The sequence below is a fragment of the Aptenodytes patagonicus genome, chromosome 5, assembly GCF_965638725.1.
Source record: "Aptenodytes patagonicus chromosome 5, bAptPat1.pri.cur, whole genome shotgun sequence".
Lineage (NCBI taxonomy): Eukaryota > Metazoa > Chordata > Aves > Sphenisciformes > Spheniscidae > Aptenodytes > Aptenodytes patagonicus.
Window position 1 is genome coordinate 50291960 of NC_134953.1, and position 20371 is coordinate 50312330.

Sequence of the window (20371 nt, forward strand, 5' to 3'; positions counted from 1 at the left end):
TCTTGTTTCCTGGTTCTTTATAAAATGGAGTTTTATAATTACCCAAATGGTTGCTAATTCTGAAGGTGTCCTGGAGATTCGTCCTTTGTACGTTCCCCTTTCTGTCTGATGCTGTACTTGGGATGCCAATCACAGTCCACAAAATCCCATTAGAGTTGCCTTAATTATAATCATAACATTATTAGAATTTCCTTATTGTTAAAGTTGAGTGTTGATAAAAGCTAAAACAGAAAATAGCACTGCGTAATCATTGCAGGAATGCACGGCATGATCTGCGGGAGAAAAATTACTCCTTGCACATATTTATTTAAAATAGGTTTTAAAAACTCATGGTTTAAAACATTTGGGGGGGGGGCAAGCTATTTTTATGCTAAACAACAGTCTTGGAATTAAATTCTTCAGAGCCTCAGCCTTGTTTCGGATCCCTCAATTACACTCCTAAATTGTTACAGCTGCTGTTACCAGCACTGATCACTTCTTCACTGAGGGGGCAAATGTTCCCTGGAAACTTTATGTATTGGTGGAACTCTCCTAAATCTCTGCTGTTTGCTTTCCAGCAAAAAAAACCCAACCCCTCTTTCACATGTGAAAGGTCCCAGAGCTCTGTAGGAGGATGGCTGAACAGTCACGGTGCCAAACCACAGGCGTGCGGGCACGTGGCAAGCAAGAAGCAGCATGAAATGTGTAAGACCAAGCGTGTTTACCGAGCCTCCTCAGTGCCTACAGCCACTGCTGCTCCTGTACCTCTGCTGTGTTATGGTGCCATTTATTACCATACAGCCCAGCAGAAAAGGCTTTGCTTTCCATTTACTACAGATGTCTACAAAACCCAGCGTTGGTCTTTCCAGCTTGGAGGATGCTATGTGGCAGCCTACTCCTCACCTCTCTCCTCTGCCTAGGAGAGGCCTATGCATCAAACGGGGGAGACCTGTATGAACAAATCCGTTGCAAGGGCTTTTCACTGTGCTCAGCACTTGTTTGCTCTTTGTTTTTCCTTAGCAGAGGTATCTCATCCTGGAGGAAGACTTGCTGCACTTGGACTTTCATTATGGAAGCTGCTTTGCTGCAGTCCTGTGGTGCCAGCGTGCGGTAGCAGCAGTCAGCGGAGCATGCCGGGAACACCGTCTGCAGCCCTCATACAGACAGAGAAGCATGTCGCAGCCCTCTGAGCTCAGGGGGTTGAACTGGCCAAAGCACGACAGCGGGTTGTTTGATGTCCAAAGGGCTGAGACAAAGTGGTGCTGCAGCCTCTGTGTTCTCATTACTGAGCAGCAGGAGAGCGTCTGTGTTGCTGCTTTTCCTCGCCCTGCAGCGATTTTGCTCCGCGAGTCCTGTATTTTTGGACAGTGATCTACTTGCAGCTGTCAGCATCCATCCCTGGAAGTGACTTAGAGTGCATTTCACGCTGGAAAAAAATTGATCTGTGCTTCTCGGGCTAAAGAACTGGCTTCCCTTTAAAATGGCTCGGGCAGTGGGAACACTGCCACGGCACTCTGGCAAGTGACACAGCAAACTGCTGCATTGCTACTGCTGTCCTTGCCCAGGATGCCCAGTAATCGGCTTGATGGAAGCTCTAATTTCCTCATTTGCAAGTCTGCGTTGCTTCACTTTGGCACTGACTTTCTACGGTGGTGTTTGTGCAACTCCTCCCAGAACCCTCTGAGCGCAGTTGCCTTTGACAGCCATTTCACCCATGGACCTGGTGAAACTCCCGGGTTGGGCAATGGCAGGCAGCCGATGGCACGCTGGATTGAGTGGGACTGTTTTGGTGCCTTCCTTCCCGGGTGCCACCCGCTCCCAGGTGCCTCCCTAGGGAGGTGGTGCCAGCTGCAGCCATCCCACGTCCTAAAATGCCTGGCAGAGCACTGGAGCACTTGAAGTGTTGACTCTGCTCCAGACATTGCTGCGCCCTGCCTAGCACAAGGGCTTCTGCAGTGTCCACGCTCTCTTTAACACAGCCCTGAGAAGAAAAGGGAGCTGGTAGAGAGCTCCTGAATGCCGGCAGCTCTCTTCAGTGCACAGGAAGGGGAGGGGGGGCTGCCCGGCCGCTGGCACCCAGCCCAGAGCACGGGCCGTTGGTGGGCAGGAATGCAGATGAGATGTAATGGAGTTTGAAAGCACAGGGCGCTCTCTGGGATGCAGGTCCTGTGGGGGAGGGGAAGGCACCCTGCGAGGTCTGGAAACTGGAGCAAACAAAACCCGTAGTCCCAGCCCTGCGCCTTCTTGTCTCTTCCCCAGTAAGATCCAGCAGAAATTTGGGGAAAAGGAGAATAGAGCTATCGTGGGGCAGCAGCTCCATTCAGGAGGGTGAGGGTTGGGCAGGAGGGGGGCATAGGGGGGAGATGTTTGGGGGAAGATGCCTTCTTTTGCCTGCCAAGTGTGCTGTGTGAGGATGGCCTGGAGCAGGTCTGGTTGGTTCCTGCTCTGAATGTTTCTCTTGGCTCTAGTTTTCCAGCCCTTTGCTCCAGCTGTGCAAGACCTGCCGTGTCCCTTGGGCTGTGTTCCCTCCCTGGTGTTGGTTTCAGGTGGCTTCCTTTTGCAGGCTGACTTGTCTGTAACCACCCGGTGAAATCTAGGCTGACTTGAACTGGGGTTTTGTCTGTGCATTTGCTGGAGGTGGAATTAATGCCGGTTCTGGGGGGTGTCCCAGAAATGTTATTTCCTTTTATTCCAGCAAAATAAAGGAGGCTGCGGGGGATGCTACCCTTTGTGTTGCTTGGCTTGAGGAACTCGTCAAGGAGCCTGGTCCAGTGTCCGTGTCCCGCTCCATTGCTCTGCAGAGGTGATGGAGCCAGTGCTGCTCAGTGAACCTGAGATTGGGCACACCAGTCCTTGGTAGGTGAGACCTTGCTTATGTTGCAGGACTACTGCCACAGCACGAGAGGAGTGCACCGTTGTCATCCGTGTGGTATTCTCAGTTTCATGTGCTGCAATTAAACCAGCTGCCAAATAATGATGTGGCAAATCTGGGCGGTGTGGCCTCCTCCGATCTGCTCTTGGAAGTTGGGCAGATGAGCCGGAGTGGAAAACGTCTGCTCTGTGCATCCTGGGTCATGGTGATGATTTATGACTTCAAGTAGATCTTAAATTCGCAGGTAAAATGTTTCCTACCCAGACATACCAAAGACAGCACCAGTTCCTCCTGGTCCCCCCAGGTCCCTCCGAAAAGAGCAAGGGCAGCGTTGCTGCCGTCCTTTTGAGGAGGGATGAATCAGCAGAGGGTGAATAGCAGAAAGGGGCTGGTACTGCTGTAGTCTCTCTGCAGACACAAACTACGTGAACACATTCATCACATCCTGAGAATGCACCCCGGATTTTCTTTTACGTCTATTGTTATTACAGGCTGGTTGGTCTTGAAAGGTAGAAATCAACTGTATCCGACCAAGCCTGTCTCGCGTAGTTGGCAATTCCCATCTATCAGTGTGGGCTACAAGGGGCTTTCCTGGCCTTCATAGGTGTGAGCCCGGCAGAGCCGATGCAGGGTGTGGGAAGCAGTCGGGGTTCACATCCACTCCGTGCGTTATTCCCTGTCTCGGCAAAGCCACAGAAGCTGGCAGGTTTATCGCACAGGCGCTGCCAAAGGTCTTGTCTGAGACTGACCAGGTGGTCAGTGAGTGTGTCTGAGACACACCAGCAGAGGTGTGACTGGTGCCACCAGTGGAAAAGTGCCACCTGGATTGGAGTGTCCCAGCTGACTTCAGCTGGCTAGGAGGTGATGGGTGGCACAATTTTCACTCGCTCTCTGAGGCTGTTTGGAGATGCTAATTGGGGAAATGGGGCTTTGCTTTTATTTAGAGAAGGACCACACTTTAAGCGGTGCTGTGCTCCAGATCAAGGAGGGCTTCACTGAGTTCGTCAGTCCATCTCGTGAAGGCTGGTGAGAGACGGGAAAACTATGGAGCCTTCTCTGCAACTGGTATTTTCAAGGCACTCACAGGGGAGTTGGATGCGAACTTCTCTGAACGGCCTCCGAAATGCCAGGGCCGGGTGACGGGGTTGCCATGATTGTATCATGAGTCTTGCATTGGTTGCGTGCTTTTCTTGGAGTCAGTTCCTGGAATCACACAATTAGGTAGGAACGTGTTCTTTAATTTTCAAGGAAGAAAGTCCATTTCAGGATCTCCCTGTCCCCAAACCTTCACAACTAAAGGGAAGTGAGAAGGTCCTGGGTTGGCTTACCTGGCCATTTTGAGCTGTTGGTGTTTTGCAGCCAGATTCATGCTTTTAAAAATGGATAGTAGAAACCTTTCCCCAATTTCTGAAGCATGTTCAGTAGTCCTTTCCAGCACTTCAAGGGCTGAATACATAAAAAACCAACTGCTCTTTCCTCATCTCCTCTCTAACCCAGCACAGAGGCAATCAGAGTAGCTCTTTGTGTCTGTGAAAATGATCCATTTTGGGTGCACGAAACAAGTTCTGCAGGACTTAAATGATTTTGGTGAGATCTTAGCGGCCTTTGAGGCTCTCAGCCTGTTGGTGTTGCCCACATCTCATTGACTTCAAGGAGATTCCTGCTGGCTGTTAGTCTGGGAAAGGAGATCTGAGAGCTGATGAGCTTAATGAGCTAAAGCCACTGCTCAGCTGCTGCACAGGGACTTGTGCAGCACGGGAACCTCTGTGGTGGTCCTTATCCCATGGCCTTGCTACGGGGGAGTGAAGCACCTCTCTTCCCAAAGTTAAGGATGCTGAGTTCGGCGCTGAAGGCTTTGCTGTGTAGCACAGCTGAAAACCAAGTAGGCTCCTAAATGTCCCATGAGAGCCTAAAGTTGGGCTTTAGGGCTGGCTGGGGGCTCAGCAGCCAGGCATCCAGGGTCACCCAGCACCTATCCCTTGTGCTTTGCTGCCCACAGGCTCTGCTAGCAGGAAGGGGGTGCAAAGCAAGAGAGGACAAAAGGTAGGCAGTGCTAGGAGGGCATTTCCAAAACCTCCCTGGACTTTTTTATTTATTTATTTTTTAAATTCATCTTAGTTATTCTTAAATCCATTCTAAATGGGTTGTTTCAAAATCTCTGCTTCATCTTTGGTTTTCCACACCCATGCCCTGTCTCAGGGCATTCTGCAATGAAAATCCAGCTCTTCCCAGTTTGAGGTGGAAGAAAAGCCTCATCTCTTGCTCTGCAGCAGGGTTAAAAGGAAAAAAAGGCTATTTGGGCAAGCCTGTGCCTGGTAAGCCCCACACCCTGCTGGTGAAGGAAGCTGTTCCTCGGGCAGCAGTGGGGACGGGATGTGCCAGGCTGGCGGCAGGGTCCTCAGCAGCAGCCCCGGCTCCCCAGGCAGCCGGAAGCAGGACCATCCCCACCCCCAGGCTTCAGGGGATGAGCAATGGTGTGGCTCACCTCAAAAGGAGCCGGAGCCCCGGGGTGCAGGCTCTTGCCTATCTGCCTTCGGGTTACATGCTGCTTTTGCATCTAAAAAAGGATTCAAGGAATTTGGGCTCCCTGGGAGGGAGGGGTGAGCTGGATGGGGAGGATGCCGGCAATTACACTGCTGCTGAGCACCTCTCCTTCGCTGTGATAACCTAATCAAGCTGACGAGCCCTTAAAATAAGGACTTTAGCCCAGGGTAAAATAACGGTGATGACATCCCTAAAGCACAGGGATTTTTGTCTTTTAGTCGCCAGCTGGATAAAAATGAGTTGTGGCAAGGTCTCTGGCAATAGCCAGCAACCGCCTTTCAGAGCAGCCATACATGGGCCGGGGCTGCACCTCTCTCCCTCCTAGGTGGACAGCGAAGTGTGATAATCCCTTAAGCATTTAATTACAGCTGGCAGGGCTGGAGCAAACCATCTTCTGCCCCGTTTGCATCAGCCTGGACCCACAGAGGATGCGTGGCAGCAATCCCTCAAGGGTTGTGTCCGATGGGCTCTGTCCCCCACAGCCGGGCCATCTTGGGGAGGCCCATAGCTCCCCCAGAGCCATGCCCCCTGTGGAGGCCCCTGCCCTCCCCTGCCACGGCAAGGCTTGGCTCTGGCAGGCTTGTTTTTCTAGCATGGCAGGTCCGCCTAAAATACCTAGGTGGGGCCCAGCATGGCTAATGGCCTTCCTGGGGACAGAGCCAGCAACCAGCCCTCAACAGCAATGGGCACCCCCAGTGCTGGAGGCCCCCTGGCCTCAGGGGCTGGGGAGGGAGCAAAGGGCTAGATTTCAGGGCCGTGTCCACCCCGACAGTGCCCGGCTCTGCCCTGGGGCAGTGGGCAACGGGCACCTTCTGTCCGGGAGCCAGTGATGTGGGTGCGTGCGTGAGCGACGGCACAGCCAGGCTGGGGGGGGAGGCTGTGACCGGATGTGCGGACGCCTGGGATGGAGTGCTGCTTTTTTTGTGTGGAGGAGCTGGATTTTGGGGTCTCGTTGGGTATCCTTGTTGCACATCCCTGGCAGGGTTGGGACGAGGGCAGCTGGGTCCCCGTCCCGCGGGGTGTCCCAGCAGGCGCTGCCTGGTGATGCTGGCTGACATCAGGGCATCTGACCAGGGCACTGCCCTCAGGCCGGCGGCTCCCCTCAGGCCAGCAGCTTCCCTCAGGGATGACCGTAATGGCAGCACCATGGGTTTTGGGCCTGAATCAGCTGCCTTCATCTTTCCTTGCTTTATCAGGATTTTATCATTTTATGCTAACTGTCCCCTCGCGAGAGGGTAGTGCTGTGGCCTCGCCCCCTTGCCCAGCGTGCTGCCTGATGCGGGGGAGGCTGGGGGGGGTATTTCGGGCATCCCCATGATGTGGGGGTGTCGGGGGGGGGGGGTGCAGGGGTGCTGCGGGGTGCGCCGCTGCGCGCCCGAGAGGGGGCGCTGCGATGCGGACAGTCTTAGTCCCGCCCCCTGTCCCGCCCCTAGTGGGCGGGGCGGGCGGGCGGCCCTAAAGGCGGCGGGCGGCGGCGGGCGGTCTGGCGGGCGATGTGGCGGCGGCGGCGGGCGCAGGGCGGCGGGGGGGGCGGCGGGGGGCGCTGGTGGCCGGCGGCGGTCCTGGTGCTGGCGCTGGCGCTGCCGGTGGCGCGGCCCCACGGGCTGTACTCGGCCAGTGACCCTTTGGAGCTGCTGGGGACCGGGGCGGAGGGGCGGCTGCTGGGCTCCCCCAGCGCCTGGGCCGTCGAGTTCTTCGCCTCCTGGTGCGGGCACTGCGTCCACTTCGCGCCCACATGGCGGGCCCTGGCCCACGACATCCGCGGTGAGTCCCCCGCCCGGCTGCCCGCCCCTGCCCTGTGCCCCGCTGCCCTGCTTCCCCCCCTTCCCCTGCCCCCTATCCCTGCCTGCCTGCCTGCCCCATCAGCACCCCCAAACCCTCCCTGTGTCTTTGCTCTTGTTTTTCCCCCCTGCATCTCTGTCTTCTCCCATCAACACCCCATTTAATCCCTTGTGTCTCTGCCCCTGTGTCGTCATCAGCACCCTTAAATCCCCCCTGCATTCCTGTCCCTTCTCCTGTCAGCACCCCTAAATCCTCCCTGTGCCCCTGCCCCGCCATCAGCGCTCCTAAATCCCTCCTGTGTCCTTGTCCTGTCATCCTTCTCTCTATCAGCACTCTTAAATCATCCCTGCATCTCTGGCCCTGCATCCTCAGCCCCGTCAGCACCCCTGCATCTCCTCTGCACCCTCCCCATTAGCACCCCTCAATCCCTTCTGCCTTACCCTCCATCAGCACCCCTAAATCCCCCTGCATCCTTGCCCCAGCCTCCCTGGAGCATCGGCCTGGTGGGAAGGCCCAAGCGCCCTCCCCCCCCTCCCCCCGCGATGGCCAGGCCCAGCTTAGCAGCATCCCTGGAGCCCCCTTTGGCTGGGAGAAGCTCAGGCTGAGCCTGCCCCAGGCATGGGGGGGCCCTGCTGCCCTGCCCAGACCCTCCTTCTGCCCCACTCCTCCCCGGTGCCTGCAGGGAGAGGCTGGCAGGGTGCTGGGGCCAGGTACTGGTCCCAGCTGGTATGTTCCTGGCTTTGACCTTGGCACTTGGCCTGGCTGGTGCCCAGCCCCACTTGGGGACCCGCACAGCCCGCTGCCGGGCCCTTCGCCCTGCCGTGGCTCGTCCTGCCTCCTCTGGCATCCTGGGGTGCGCACAGCTTCTCCCTGTTATTGTGCTAATTGATATAGCGCGGTCGCTGCTGGGTGAGTCAGGGTGCCAGCTGGGGCGGGCATTCCGTCCCTCCGAGGGGATGCCGTCCCTCCCAGGGGATGCCGTCAGCGCTCCCCAATGGGGCAGGATGTGAGGAATGGGGTGCGTGCCCGGGCCCTGCGGGGGAATGCCGGCTCTCCTGGCCCCTCTCCAAAACAGGGTCCCCCCAGGGCTCCCTGCTCTGGAGTCTGGACTGCAGATGAGGTGCCTGTGGAGGCAGGGCGGGGAAGCCACCCCTGTGCTGCTCGGCATCCTCGCTGCTGTTCCCACGGGTGTATTTTTGCAGGAGTAGGCTGGACAGGGAGGATGCCAATGCCGAGGTGACCTGCGGGCACCACATGCCAATGAGTCCAGGAGCGTGCCTGGCTCCCTGCAGCAGGGTTTGGCAGTGGCCCTCCTGTGCCACTGGTGCTGCAGCAGCGGGAAGTGGCTTGTCTGCCTCGTCACCTGCAACACAGGATGGTCCCAGTGGGTCCCCATCTCTGGCAGGCTCCTGTGTAGGGTGGCGTGGACTCCATCTGTGTGCTGGTGCTGCGTCCCTCCCCATCCTGCTCGAAGGAGAGACTGGGCGTTCTCCAGCTTGTGTCCTTTACATTAAAAAGAAGCCGTTTCAGACCTTTTATCTCTGTTTTGCTGCTGGCTTTCAGAGCCCGCTGCTTGAAATGTCTCTGTGTCCCCTTTTCTTCATCTCTCTTTTACCCCAGGGACCTGCTGGTCCTCCCCAGGGAGGTGATGGAGGAGAGTCACAGAGGGGGAGAGGATGCTCGGCACCTGGGCTGGCTCTGCCGCAGTGCCCTAGCTACTGGTTTTGGGTTGTTCCCTCTCAGTTATCGACCATGTCCTTGGTCTGGGGTGAGACGAGCTGGAGCCTATGCTCCTTGCTCTCCCCCAGACGTGGTTAGCCATCCCTTCCCTTCTCCCGGCAGCCTCTTCCCGCTGGGGCAGAGGCTGGGCAGGCAGAACCAGACGGGCAGGCAGCTGCGGGCAGAGCTGCCTGCACTCCGACGCCAGCGAGGGCAGGGCGTGCAAAGCCTGGTCCCGCCTCGCACGGCTTTCCCTGTGCTCCTGCCGCCTGAAAAGTAGGGCGCCAAACACCAATGCAGGCCGGGGCTTTGGGTATTCGGGGCTTGGAAACCATCGGTTGGTCTCCTGCGAGGGGCGAGCTGTGATTTTGGGGCCGGGAGGAGGTGTGCCGCCAGCGCAGCGGGAGATCCCTGCCATCTCCGCAGCAGTTGTTGGGAGCGGGTCAGTTTTTGGGGCTGCAGAGGGGCTGAGCTGTGCTGACCGCATCCTCTGTCCCCGCAGAGTGGAGGCCTGCGGTGATGTTGGCGGCCATCGACTGTGCCAACGAGGCCAACCAGCAAGTGTGCGCTGATTTTGGGATAACTGGCTTCCCCACGCTGAAGGTAAGGGCTGTGTGTGCTGGGCATATGCCTGGTTTAACTGTGTTTTGCCTTTTGGCCTGTTCCTCTCTTGCTCAATCAGATTGACAGCGCTATTGCACCAAAATACTCCCTTTGGGGCTTTGCAGGCTGGAGCTATTGCACCCTTCCCCAAAAGATAGCTGCAGCCAGCGCAACTGCTGGGTGATGTAGCAACAAGGAGAGGGAAAACCAAAATGCTGCTTCATGTGAAGCGTAGAGGCCAGATCTCTCCTAGGACGAGAGAGAGTCTGAAACCTGAATTGGAGACACCTGGGAAAGGCTGCTGGAGGGCAGAGCGGTTGCAGGCGCCAGTTTTGGAGGAGGGTGCAGGGATACTGTGGGAGGCTGCATGGGGCTCTCCTGGGAGCCTCCTGTGGCAGCTGGTGAGGTGCTGTCCCTCCTCCTGGGCCCGTGCCTGGTCCCTTAGCTGTGTCAATACGCCGTTTCACAGTGTTTCCTACTGCAAACAAGAGCCTCGCTCCAACACAAGCAATAAAGCTGAAGCACTTCAGGTGCAGGCAGTGAAAGCCAGGATCACCTTGAGACAGAATGGAGGGGATAAGGGTTTCATCAGACATGCCCTCAGTTCCGGCTTACAGGCTCAGCCCAAGGTGGGATCAGATTTGGGGGTTTGCCAAGCAGGTTGGCTTGTGCTGCAGCCCTGCCTTGGGGTCTCACAGAGCACCCACTGCCTGAGCACCCACCACCTGTGTGACATTGACCGAACCATGTCGCAGGGCAGGGAGGCGTGCTGATATGGTGATGCCAAGAAGTCACTTGCTTCGCATCCCCTGTCCCCGCCAAACACCTTTTGCAAACAGCCTGCGCTCCCGGCCCAGCCTGCAAAGCAAACACCTGTCTGATGCAACCTGGTTTCATTGCTCTGGCTGTACCGTGGGCACTGGAGCCAGGATTAGGGACAAAACACTTTCTCCTGCTTTGTGAGAGCTCTGGAGCAGGGAGGCAGTGGTTCACAGGACCAGGAAGGTCCCAGCTGCCTCCCTGGGACCCCTGGAGACGCCTGCCCTGCTGCCTGCCAGCGCTCAGCCCTTAGCTGGACATGGTTCCCAGCCCACGTCTGCATCCCTCCCCTCTGGGGATGCCCCGCAAGATGGGGATGCAGTCCGGAGCTCCCTCTGTGGTGGCTGGTGTCAGTTGGCATGCTGTAATGTCGTGGGGAAACTGAGGCAGAGCCGGTCCGGGGGGAGCCTCTGCCTGCTGGGCTGCACTGCCTCCCTGTCCCCCTCCAAACACTCTCACTCCAGTTTCCCCTTGTGGTTTTTTTTTCCCTTTCAGTTCTTCAGAGCTTTTAGCAAGAAGGCAGAGGATGGGATAAGGATTACCAGTGAGTATTCAGAGCCATAAGGGGTTTTTTTACACTGGGTGTGAACGGCCCTGCTGCCTGCACCCCCTATGCATTGGGACCTCGGGGAGCCCAGAGGGCAGCTCAGAGCATCTCCCCTTGGCTCAGCCCATGGGACCGGCTTCCCCAGGACTGACCTCTTGGCATCCTGTCCCCCTGCAGATCCCAGCGCCACCATCGAGGACCTGCGCCATATCATTATCACCAACCTTGAGCAGAGCCAGGACGCCTGGCCACCCGCCTGTCCTCCGCTGGAGCCGGCGAGGTAGGGGTGGCGTGATGGGGGCGTGGTCTGGCAGCCTCCATCCCATAGAGAGCAGGTTTCTGGGGAAATCCTGGGCCAAAAACGAGCACGGAGCAGCCACCGCATCACCCACGTCCCAGGGAGATGCAGATGACCTGGCCAGGCTAGAGCCATTTATATGGCCCGGATGAGATGGGCCATGTTGTTGCATCTCCTAACGAACCTGCTCATCAGCCTTAGTTAGAGCAAGCGGCACCTGGGCCGGGGACATGGCAGTGCCGTGCCATGCTGAGTGAGGCCGCTGCCGTTAGCAGCTTTTTCCTGCCCAGAGAAAGGGTTTTCTTGATTTAATACAAACTTGTTGGCATCTGAGTTGTCTTTGCAGATGCAGGTGGTTGCTCCGCTGTCCCGGCGGGAAGCATTTGGCTTTCCCAAAGCGATGGTCGAGCCAGGCATGTGCTTCAGGTCTTCAGTGCCTCCATGTCCTAGCCAAAAAAACAACAGCCCTGGTTCAAGTTCATTGCTGTCTTTTCCCCTGGGCGAGCGTGCAGCTCCCTCCTGCCCTGCCCTGCCTGTGCTTTGTTTTCTGCCTCCTTGGCTGACCCTGGCGGGTTTTCTCAAAGCCTGCGAACCAGAGCAGAAAACTGGGCTGGAAACTTCAGCAGGGAGGAATTGCCTGAACCCACACTGGCATCCCCTGCCAAATCCCTGGGGACGAGGGACAAGCTCCTTTTGGGTGGGAGAGCAGAGCATCTGGCTGATGCCGAGGAACCTGCTGCCATTCTCTTCTCTCTTGTAGCGCGGAGGAGGTTTACAGCTTCTTCCAAAGGAACAAGGACCAGTACCTGGCGCTGATCTTCGAGAAGAGTGACTCCTTCGTGGGCAGAGAGGTGGGTACAGCTGCATTTATCCCCCATTTCCCTTGAAGCCCGTGTCCCCGGTGCCAGATAATTGCCGGGTGCCTTTGGCGGTGAAGTCCTTTCCCAGCAGCCTCACTGGTCGGCTTGCATGCTGCTTTGCAGGCGTGAAGTGCTTTACAGGGTGCTAAATAGCCCTGCTGCATCCCCGGTGGGGCTGGGGGTCATGTCACCCCCCTGCCTGACCCTGGGGCTGCTGGGCTTGCAGGTGGCGCTGGACATGCTGCAGTATGAGAACGTGGCAGTGAGGAGGGTGCTGAGCAGCGAGGAGGAGCTCGTGGAGAAGTTCGGCGTCACCACCTTCCCCTCTGGCTACCTGCTCCTCCGCAACGGCTCCTTCTTCCGCCTGCCTGTGTGAGTGTGGGACATGGCAGGGTGGGTCTGGGGACCCCAGTGCGGTGCCAGGCTCGTGCCCCATCAGATCTCCTTTCTAACTGTGGAAAAGCTCGTTAGGAAAGAGACAGTGGCTGGGTCGGGCACGCTGGCAGGGGGCTGCTGGTAGGCACTGAATGGGGCTGCCAGCCCTGCCTGGAGCTGGTAAAAGGCAAAATGGCTTGTGGCTGAGCCATCCCTCCGCCACATCTGCCTGGAGGTGGCACAGCGTGGCTGCCTGGGGCTCAGCTTTGCTCCAGCTTGTGTGCCAGGATACCCGCTGCCGGGGAGGTGGAGAGTATGGACCACCCCGCACTCATTCCCCAGGTCTGAGTTGCCAGTCTGGCTAAGCCTTTGATCTCCTTTGCTTCCTCCCTGGGGCCACGGCCTGTTTGGGAGGGAAGAGGGTCTTGCTCACGGCTTCTCCATCCTTGCAGGCACGTGGAGGCACGCTCCTTCTACACCTACTACCTGCGCACACTCTCAGGCGTCACCCGCGGCTCCTACAAGCTGAACACAACCGTCAGTGCTTCCAACGAGACCAACGCATCCCAGCCGAAGCGTGCTGACCGGTCAGACTAACCCCCTTCATCATTTTGGGGCTGCGGGAGGCCAGGGCTGGTGTGGGGAGGAGGTGCCATGGCCATGGGTGGGCAATGGGCTGGGACTGTGCCTTTCTCCTGGGAAAAACCCCGAATCGTGGCTGGGTCCTTGGGGGTGCAGGTTAACGGGCTGATGAACAATCGTGTTGCGCTGCCCTCCCCAGCTCCAAGGTGTACATGGCCGACCTGGAGTCCACACTGCACTACTCACTGCGGGTGGAGGCTGCCCGTGCTGCCGCGTTGTCAGGAGCCCAGCTGGCCGCCTTCAAATGCTACGTGGCCACGCTGGTGAAGGTGAGGAGCTTTCGGTGTTGATAGAGGAACTGTCCGCACCTCCCTGTAGCTATTTATAACGTGAAACGCAAATGCAGGGTGCAGACCGTGTCCCAGCGCTCGCTGGTAGCGGAGCGTGGTGGTCTCCGATGCGAGCCCTGCTTCCCAGTGCTCAGCACAGCGCAGGGCCGTCCCCGTCCCCACGGAGATCCAAACCCAGCCCAGAGTCCCGATGGGAGCCGGCGGCCGAAAGCAGGTGCCAGAGTGTTTCAGACGAGACCTGGGGTGCAGGTATTGGTGGGCAGAGCAGGCTCGGTACTTGCAGGAGGTGTTGTGTTGAGGCAGTAGGTCTTTCCAAAAGAGACGTTGTCACCCACTGGGGTGGCAGAGATGATCAGAGGGGTTTGTAACTCTGATCGCCTGACTTGGATGCTTGTCTCAGGGAGCTGATCTCTGCGGGCTCCTTTGATAGTCCGGGAAAGGGATTCCTACTCTGAGTCAGGCTCTGGAAGAGCCTAATTTAAAGTCCTTTTTCTTCTCTGTTGGGCTTGGTGAAATTGAAGTGTGTAGGAGCTTTGAGCCAGCAGAAGCAGGGCAGCTTAATTTCCTGGTGCGATGGAGCTCTGTATTTGGCTGAGTTTCCACCACTGGGGTTGCAGGAGCCCTGTCCCCATCTCCGTCCCTGTCCCAGCCCGAGATCCTTGGCAGACCTTCACCTGGCCATGCCTGCCTTCTTTGCTCCCTCCTTTGTCATCCAGGGTCTCACGCTCAGTTTGGACCTTGCATAGCCTTCGCTGAGTGCAAGACACCCCCTGCTCCCACCCCTGCCTGCTCTCCCCAGCAAAGAGCTCCAAACGCAAGGCACTGGTACAATGAGTCTTAAGTCCTCAGCTCAGAGCTTCATGTGGCTTTTCCTCTGCTTGCCCCCAGCTATCGCCCTCGCTATTTCTCCCTTTAATGAGAACCACAGGGTTAGGGAAATAAATCCCCCATCACACCAGCTCCCTGGCCAAGGGTACGAGCTTGCTGGGGTGGTGGGGAGCAGCAGTGGTTTTATTTGATCAGCTTTTAATTCTTCCTGCAAACCTTCCCTTCGCTGTCCAAAGATGAGCCGTAGCACTGGACCCGACAAGGAGGCGAAGCTGCGTCCCTGCCGTGGGCAGGAGGCACCGGGACAACGGGTGGTGGGTGCCGGTGCTTCCCCAAGGATGCTGAGCCTGCGCTGCCATTGCCACGCTCATCCACGGGACGGAGCAGCATCCCCAGGATTGCTGCCAGCCCAGCAGGGCTCAGGCTGGGGGAGCTCAGCCAACAGGTCCCAGCCTTAACTGTTGCATTCCCAAGAGGTGTTTAAGGCAAGGAGAGGGGAAAAATCCTAACGTGGAAAGAAGTGGTGCCTGGAAAGTACGGAATCGTGTGGCAAAGCTTCCTGCCAAAGGAGCTGCGTTTTGCAGCAGAAACGGCAGGTTGCAGATGAATTCCCCTGCGAATTTGGGACTTTCCATGTGATTCCCCACAGGCCTAGGGAGAACAGCTCAGACTTAGCAAAACACTCATTCCTTTTGCTTCCCTGTCACTTTTCCTGTGTGCCGCTGGTCTCATCCTCCCTGTGGGTCGGTCCCTCTATCTGTCCATTGGTGGCGCATGCTGGCGGGCTGCCCCCTCTCCCTGGAGCGCTTGTGGTTTTAAAGTGCTGCTGCTAATCAGCTTTGCGCCGACTTATGGTCAGAGTGGCTTTTTGCCTCCCTCAGATGGGGCCAAGGTTCGGAGCCTGAACACGCACACAGGGGCCTCGCCACCATGGGGGGGACACGCTGCGGCCCCCAGCCCCTTGGGGCCAGGCACCGAAACCTTGCCAGGACTGCACTGCCTTCCGGCACCTGCTGCCATAGAGGATGCTGGTGCTGCCCAGTGCCCATCCCGGTGAGCCAGGGGTGCCAGCAGGCTGCCCCGCTGCTCCCGGGTTGGGTCTGGGTTTCCTCACTCCTATCTCCCCTCTGCAGTACTTCCCTGGGCGCCCCTGCGTGCAGACCTACCTGCAGTCCCTGGACGGCTGGCTGAGGAACTGGACGGAGCCCGAGCTGCCCCGCAGCATCTTGAAGGAGGCCATGAAGAATAACAGAGAAGTAAGGCACCTGTGGGGACCCCGGGCCCCGCTCTCCTCTCCTCACCTCACCTCACCCCTGCCCCTTTCCCCCCACCTGGCATTATCTGCCAGCTCCATCACACCATGTCTGTCTGTCCTCCAGGCCTCCCACCCCACCATGCTCCCCACTAATGTGACCTGGGTGGGCTGCCAGGGCAGCGAACCCCACTTCCGCGGCTACCCCTGCGGGCTCTGGACTGTCTTCCACCTGCTGACCGTCCAGGCTGCCCAGAGCGGCCCTGACAAAGGTATCGGCGTCCCCGGGGGGTTTGGGTCTCAGAGAGGGGGTGTCCGGACAGGTTGTGGGACGGGCAGGGATACTGCGTGCAGGCAAAGGCTTGTCTTGCCTCGAGGTAGGTCTGCGGGGAGGGCAAGAGCCACAGAGTTGGGTGCGGGGCTGCCACCTTGGCCATGGGACCGTGGCGGTGGCACTGCGGGGTCTGGACTTGCCCTCCCATCCCCCCCCTATCCTCTGCCTCCCCCCAGAGCTGCCGCTGGAAGTGCTGAGCACCATGCGCTGCTACGTCCGGCATTTCTTTGGCTGCCAGGAGTGCGCCCAGCACTTCGAGGCCATGGCGGCTGAGTCCATGGACCAGGTGGCGGGCCGGGAGGAGGCTGTCCTCTGGCTCTGGTCCCACCACAACGAGGTCAATGCTCGCCTGGCAGGTAAGGGGGGGGCCGCGGGGAGGGGAGCCAGGGTGGCTTCCCAAGGGAAAAGGGGAAATGAGGTGGAGGAGCATCCCTCCTCCTGGATGGAGCCAGCACATGGCTGCATTAGGGTGCAGTGTTGGGGACATCCTGTTGTCATCATCCCCCATCACAGGGGACAGCAGCTGGTCACGCAGCATCAGACAGCCCCGGAGATGCAGTTGGGTCTTACACGCTCCCCGCAGGGAGCTTCCCAAAGCCACCACGTGCCCTCGGAGGACCCCTCCTCCTGAGATGGCTCCTCCAAATGTCCCCGTCCCCATCACCATCTCCAGTTGCTGGATGCTCCAGGGTGTTTATACCAGTACAGGGGGAGGGCTGCCTCACATGTCCCCTCTTAACACCCTCGCTGGCTCTGGGCCCTGCAGGAAGTGACACGGAGGACCCCAAGTTCCCCAAGCTGCAGTGGCCACCGCCGGACATGTGTCCCCAGTGCCACAAGGAGGAGAGGGGGGTGCATGCCTGGGACGAGCCGGCCGTGCTCACCTTCCTCAAGGCGCACTTCTCCGCAACCAACATCTACCTGGACTATGCTGAGGCTGACCATATCTCCACGGCTGGGGAGGGGACAGGCGCCAGGCTGGGCACTGAGGGCCTGCGAGGGGAGAGGGAGAAGGAGGAAGAAGAGGAGGAAAAGGAGACGGAGGGCGAAACGAGAGCTCCAGGGCGACCGGGCTCCCCTGAGCCACGGCGCCCCAGCATTGTGCGGCTGAACCCCAAGCTGCGGGAGGTGGGCGAGGACATCGTGGACCTGGACTCCTTCAGTGAGCAGCACTTCAAGAGCCAGGCGCTGCGAGCAGCAGCCGGCCGGCGCCGGCGGCTCAGCAAGCGGGACACCATCGCCCTGCCCCGGGATGCCGGGATGGGCCGGGAGCGCCGGCGGGCTCCCGTTGTCCTGGTCCAGGAGGAGGAGGCCGGGGAGGGTGTGCGGAGGAGCCCCTGGCTGCGGGTGCTCGGCTTGGGCTTCTCCCGCCTGGACATCAGCCTCTGTGTTGCCCTCTACTTCCTCTCCTCCATGTGCCTCCTGGGCATGTACACCTTCTTCCGCCTCCGCACTCGTGCCCGGAAAGGCCGCCCGGGCTTCCCCGTGGCCTGAAAGAGGTTGCAGAGAGTCGGGGGCTGCTCCCAGGGTGGGTGAGCTGCTGAGCTGGGGCACCCCTAGGACAGCATTTTGTCCCCCAGCGGGAAAGTGTTTGGTGCATCCCCCCCCCCAGGAGCTGTCCCGCTTGCAGCAGTCACCTCACACAGGGTGGGGGGTGGAGGGTGGAGGGCTTTTTTGGGGGGGAAGGAGGTGTCGGAGCATCCCCCTTTTAGGTCGTGGTGCCACGTTTTTGGGTGCGTGGGAGCTGGGACGCCAACAGCAGTTTGTGTCTCGGCACCCAGCTGCCCTCGGGAGCTCCCCGGTGCTGGCTTGGTTTCAAACTGGGAAGCCCAGTCCTATGCTGAGGAGCAGTCCTTTGGGGTCAAACCACTAGTGGGGCCAGGAAGGTGGGGGTTTAGTCCCCCAAAAAGCTGGGCGGGGGGTAGCAGTTGTGGGTTCAGCTGCATTTGTGTGTCGTGGACTGGGCCCCCCTGCCTTTCCTTGCCCCCTCCCCACGCTGTTGCTCTCTGCTTGTCTTAGTGGAATAAATTATTTTTGCCGACGCCAGCCTTGCTGTGTCGGCTGGTCCCTGCTGCGCGAGCACACTGGGGCAGCACCTCCCCTCCCTGCCATCCCCCCACCGCTGGCTGTCCCCACTCCAGCCTGCCCCATCACCCCAGGAAGAGCACTGGCTTGGTTTAAATCCTTTAAATATTTTTAATTGTTATTATTGTACATTTTCTCCTGCTTTTTCCTTCTGGATGCACCTGTGGCCAGCTGCCCTCCACACAGCTGATGTGTCTCAATGGTTGGGGTGGCTTGTGGTTTGTCCTCAAGCGGGGTGATTGGGAGGGAGCCTGGGGGGGGGCAGGAAGCTGCCAGAAAAAAGTTGGCACAAGCCATGGAGCTGCAGTTCGGTGCTGGCCGTGTCTGTGGTCCAGAGCAGGGGGACACACGCGAGGATCCCTGCATCTGCTTGGGGACTGGGACCTCCGTGGGCGTGGGCCAACTGCGCCTGTCCCCGATTCTCTCTGCCCTTTTATCCTTGTTAGGAATCATTAAGGAAAATGGTTGTTTTCTAGAGCCAGGGTCGGGGCCATCTGCTCTCCCGGTGCTGCCTAAATCCCCCTGTAACAAATTCATTGGGATTACGCTGCCCTCCCCTAATCCCGGCCCTTCCCCCTGCACGGGGGATTTAAAAGGATTAGAGCCCGGCCGATAATAAACTTTATTAAGGGGGAGGGGGGGTGTCAATCCGATTTGGAGCCTTTTCTTTATATCTTCACTTTGCCCAGGTGGGAGGCGAGGGCTGGCGGGCTGGGGAAGGAGGGCAGCTGGCTCTGCTGCTGCCCAGGCACCGGGAGCTCTGGCTCCTCTGGCCCTTCCTCTCTCACCTGCCCTTGAAATAAATTTTCTTGCTCCGTCTTTCCTTCTTCTTTGGTGTCTGTGCATGGTCACACCTCCATGGGACATGGGGCTGGCACCTCTGCCCTGCCACCGCTGGCCCACTTGGTCTTGGCCATATCTCTTAGCCGGGTCCTCAGTGGCCTTATCCTGGCATGGAGGGGGGCTGCATCCCCCTAGCCGGGTGCCAGTCCTGTCCACCGCCGGGTGATGGATAGGGAAGGTGTCATCGCTGCAGCCCTGCTGCCTCCTTCTCCTTGATTTCCCTGGGGGGCTTACCCCCAACATCAATAACCCCCCGTGCACCCCCTCCCCACCAGCTGCTCACCTGCGTGGGACCGAGGGCTTGTGATGAGGGGCTGCCCGCGGTTATCCCCAGCCCCAAAAGATCTTGGTGGGGCTGCTGAAACCAGGGACAGGCTGGGGGATGTATTAGGGGGATACAGTAGGTGGGTGCATTGAGGGGATGCAGCAGGAGGGTGCAGGGGATTAGTGCTGGGGAGGTGGGTGCTGGGGCAGGGGAGGAGGGAGCTGCTGGAAGGGGGTTAGCAGGCAGCCGCGGGCAGGGCTGCCCAGATTAGCATCCCTGACAGGCCCGCCGGGGAGATTTACAGGGCTGAGGAGCTAAAGCTGCCGTGCACGCAGGAAAAAGAGAGTCCAGTAAATAGACTTCTGTAATCCTGTTTGGTGCAGTCCCGATCCTCCTGGCCCCAGCTCTCCCGGGCTGCGGCACCGGAGTGTGTCCCCCTCAGCATCTGGAGAGCCCCGGTGCAGGGCACGAGTGGGCTGGTGCAGGCAGCCGTGCAGGCAGGAGGCTGCTGCAGGGCTCAATGCTGCCTGGGGGAGTGTCCCCCACACTGTCCCTCCTGGGATGGTGACTTTGGGGCAGGCCCCCACTCGAGCCCTGGCACAGGGGTAGCATCAAACTGTGCCACGGCCACACTCACGGGTGGGACAGGCTGTACTGGGGAGGGCCGACCCCAAGCCCCCCAAGGTGCCCTCCCCAATGGGGGTTACCCCTTCCCAGCACTGCTGCGAGCCAGGGTGTCCCTGGGGCTAATTACCCAAATGGCCACAGGCTGGCGCGAGGCGGCTGCTATTCCCTAATACAATTTACCCTCAAGTGCAATTTAATTTTCCGCGAGGCTAGTGGCCGGCCCCCTGCGCCTCCCGCACACCCAGCCACCTTCCCACCCCTTCGGCACTCGTTCCCTCCCGCCTCGCCCCTCTTCCCTTTCCCTCCTCGGCACGGGCAAGAGCCTTTCTCCACCAGCATCCCCCTTCCACTCGCGCTTGGGCCATAAAATCACCAGGGGTTTGCTTAACGTCGATTAATTTTCAATTACAATTAGCAACGCCCCGTTCGGCAGTGCCTGCAAGGGGAGAGGCTTTCTCCGGCCGCTGGTGAGTACCCGGGTCTCGCTGTGCTTGTCCTCACTCCAGGCCACCCCTGGCAATAGGGGTGTATGTGGGATGGGGTCACAGGTAATTATTGGCGTCATTAAGAAGTGGGGAGCAGTGGGGGCTGCTGGTGGGCTGCGCACATGGGGGCTTGGGGTGCCGCGGCTGGTGCTGCTGGCGGGGGGGGAGGTGGCCCAATGCCAAAGGGTGGCTATGACAGCTTTGGCCCTGTGAGGATGTCCCCCCCTCGGGTTGGGGGAGCTGGTTTCGTCCTGCGAGGGGACTCTAGGAGCTGGGCTGAGACCTGGCAAACTCGCTGCATGGGTGGTATGAAGCCCTGCTG

At 58.9% G+C, this 20371-nt stretch overlaps 1 protein-coding gene across 1 annotated transcript; it reads left to right on the forward strand.

Annotated features, from left to right (window-relative positions):
• The first annotated feature begins 6888 nt into the window (after positions 1–6888).
• On the forward strand, positions 6889–17790 carry QSOX1 (quiescin sulfhydryl oxidase 1). The gene is made up of 12 exons (XM_076339688.1): positions 6889–7159; positions 9399–9499; positions 10814–10862; positions 11043–11145; positions 11924–12014; positions 12250–12395; positions 12851–12985; positions 13180–13309; positions 15292–15414; positions 15538–15682; positions 15921–16100; positions 16511–17790. The coding sequence occupies exons 1-12, from the start codon at positions 6889–6891 to the stop codon at positions 17236–17238; spliced, it is 2202 nt and encodes a 733-aa protein (XP_076195803.1). The 3' UTR covers positions 17239–17790.
• The last annotated feature ends 2581 nt before the right edge of the window (positions 17791–20371 follow it).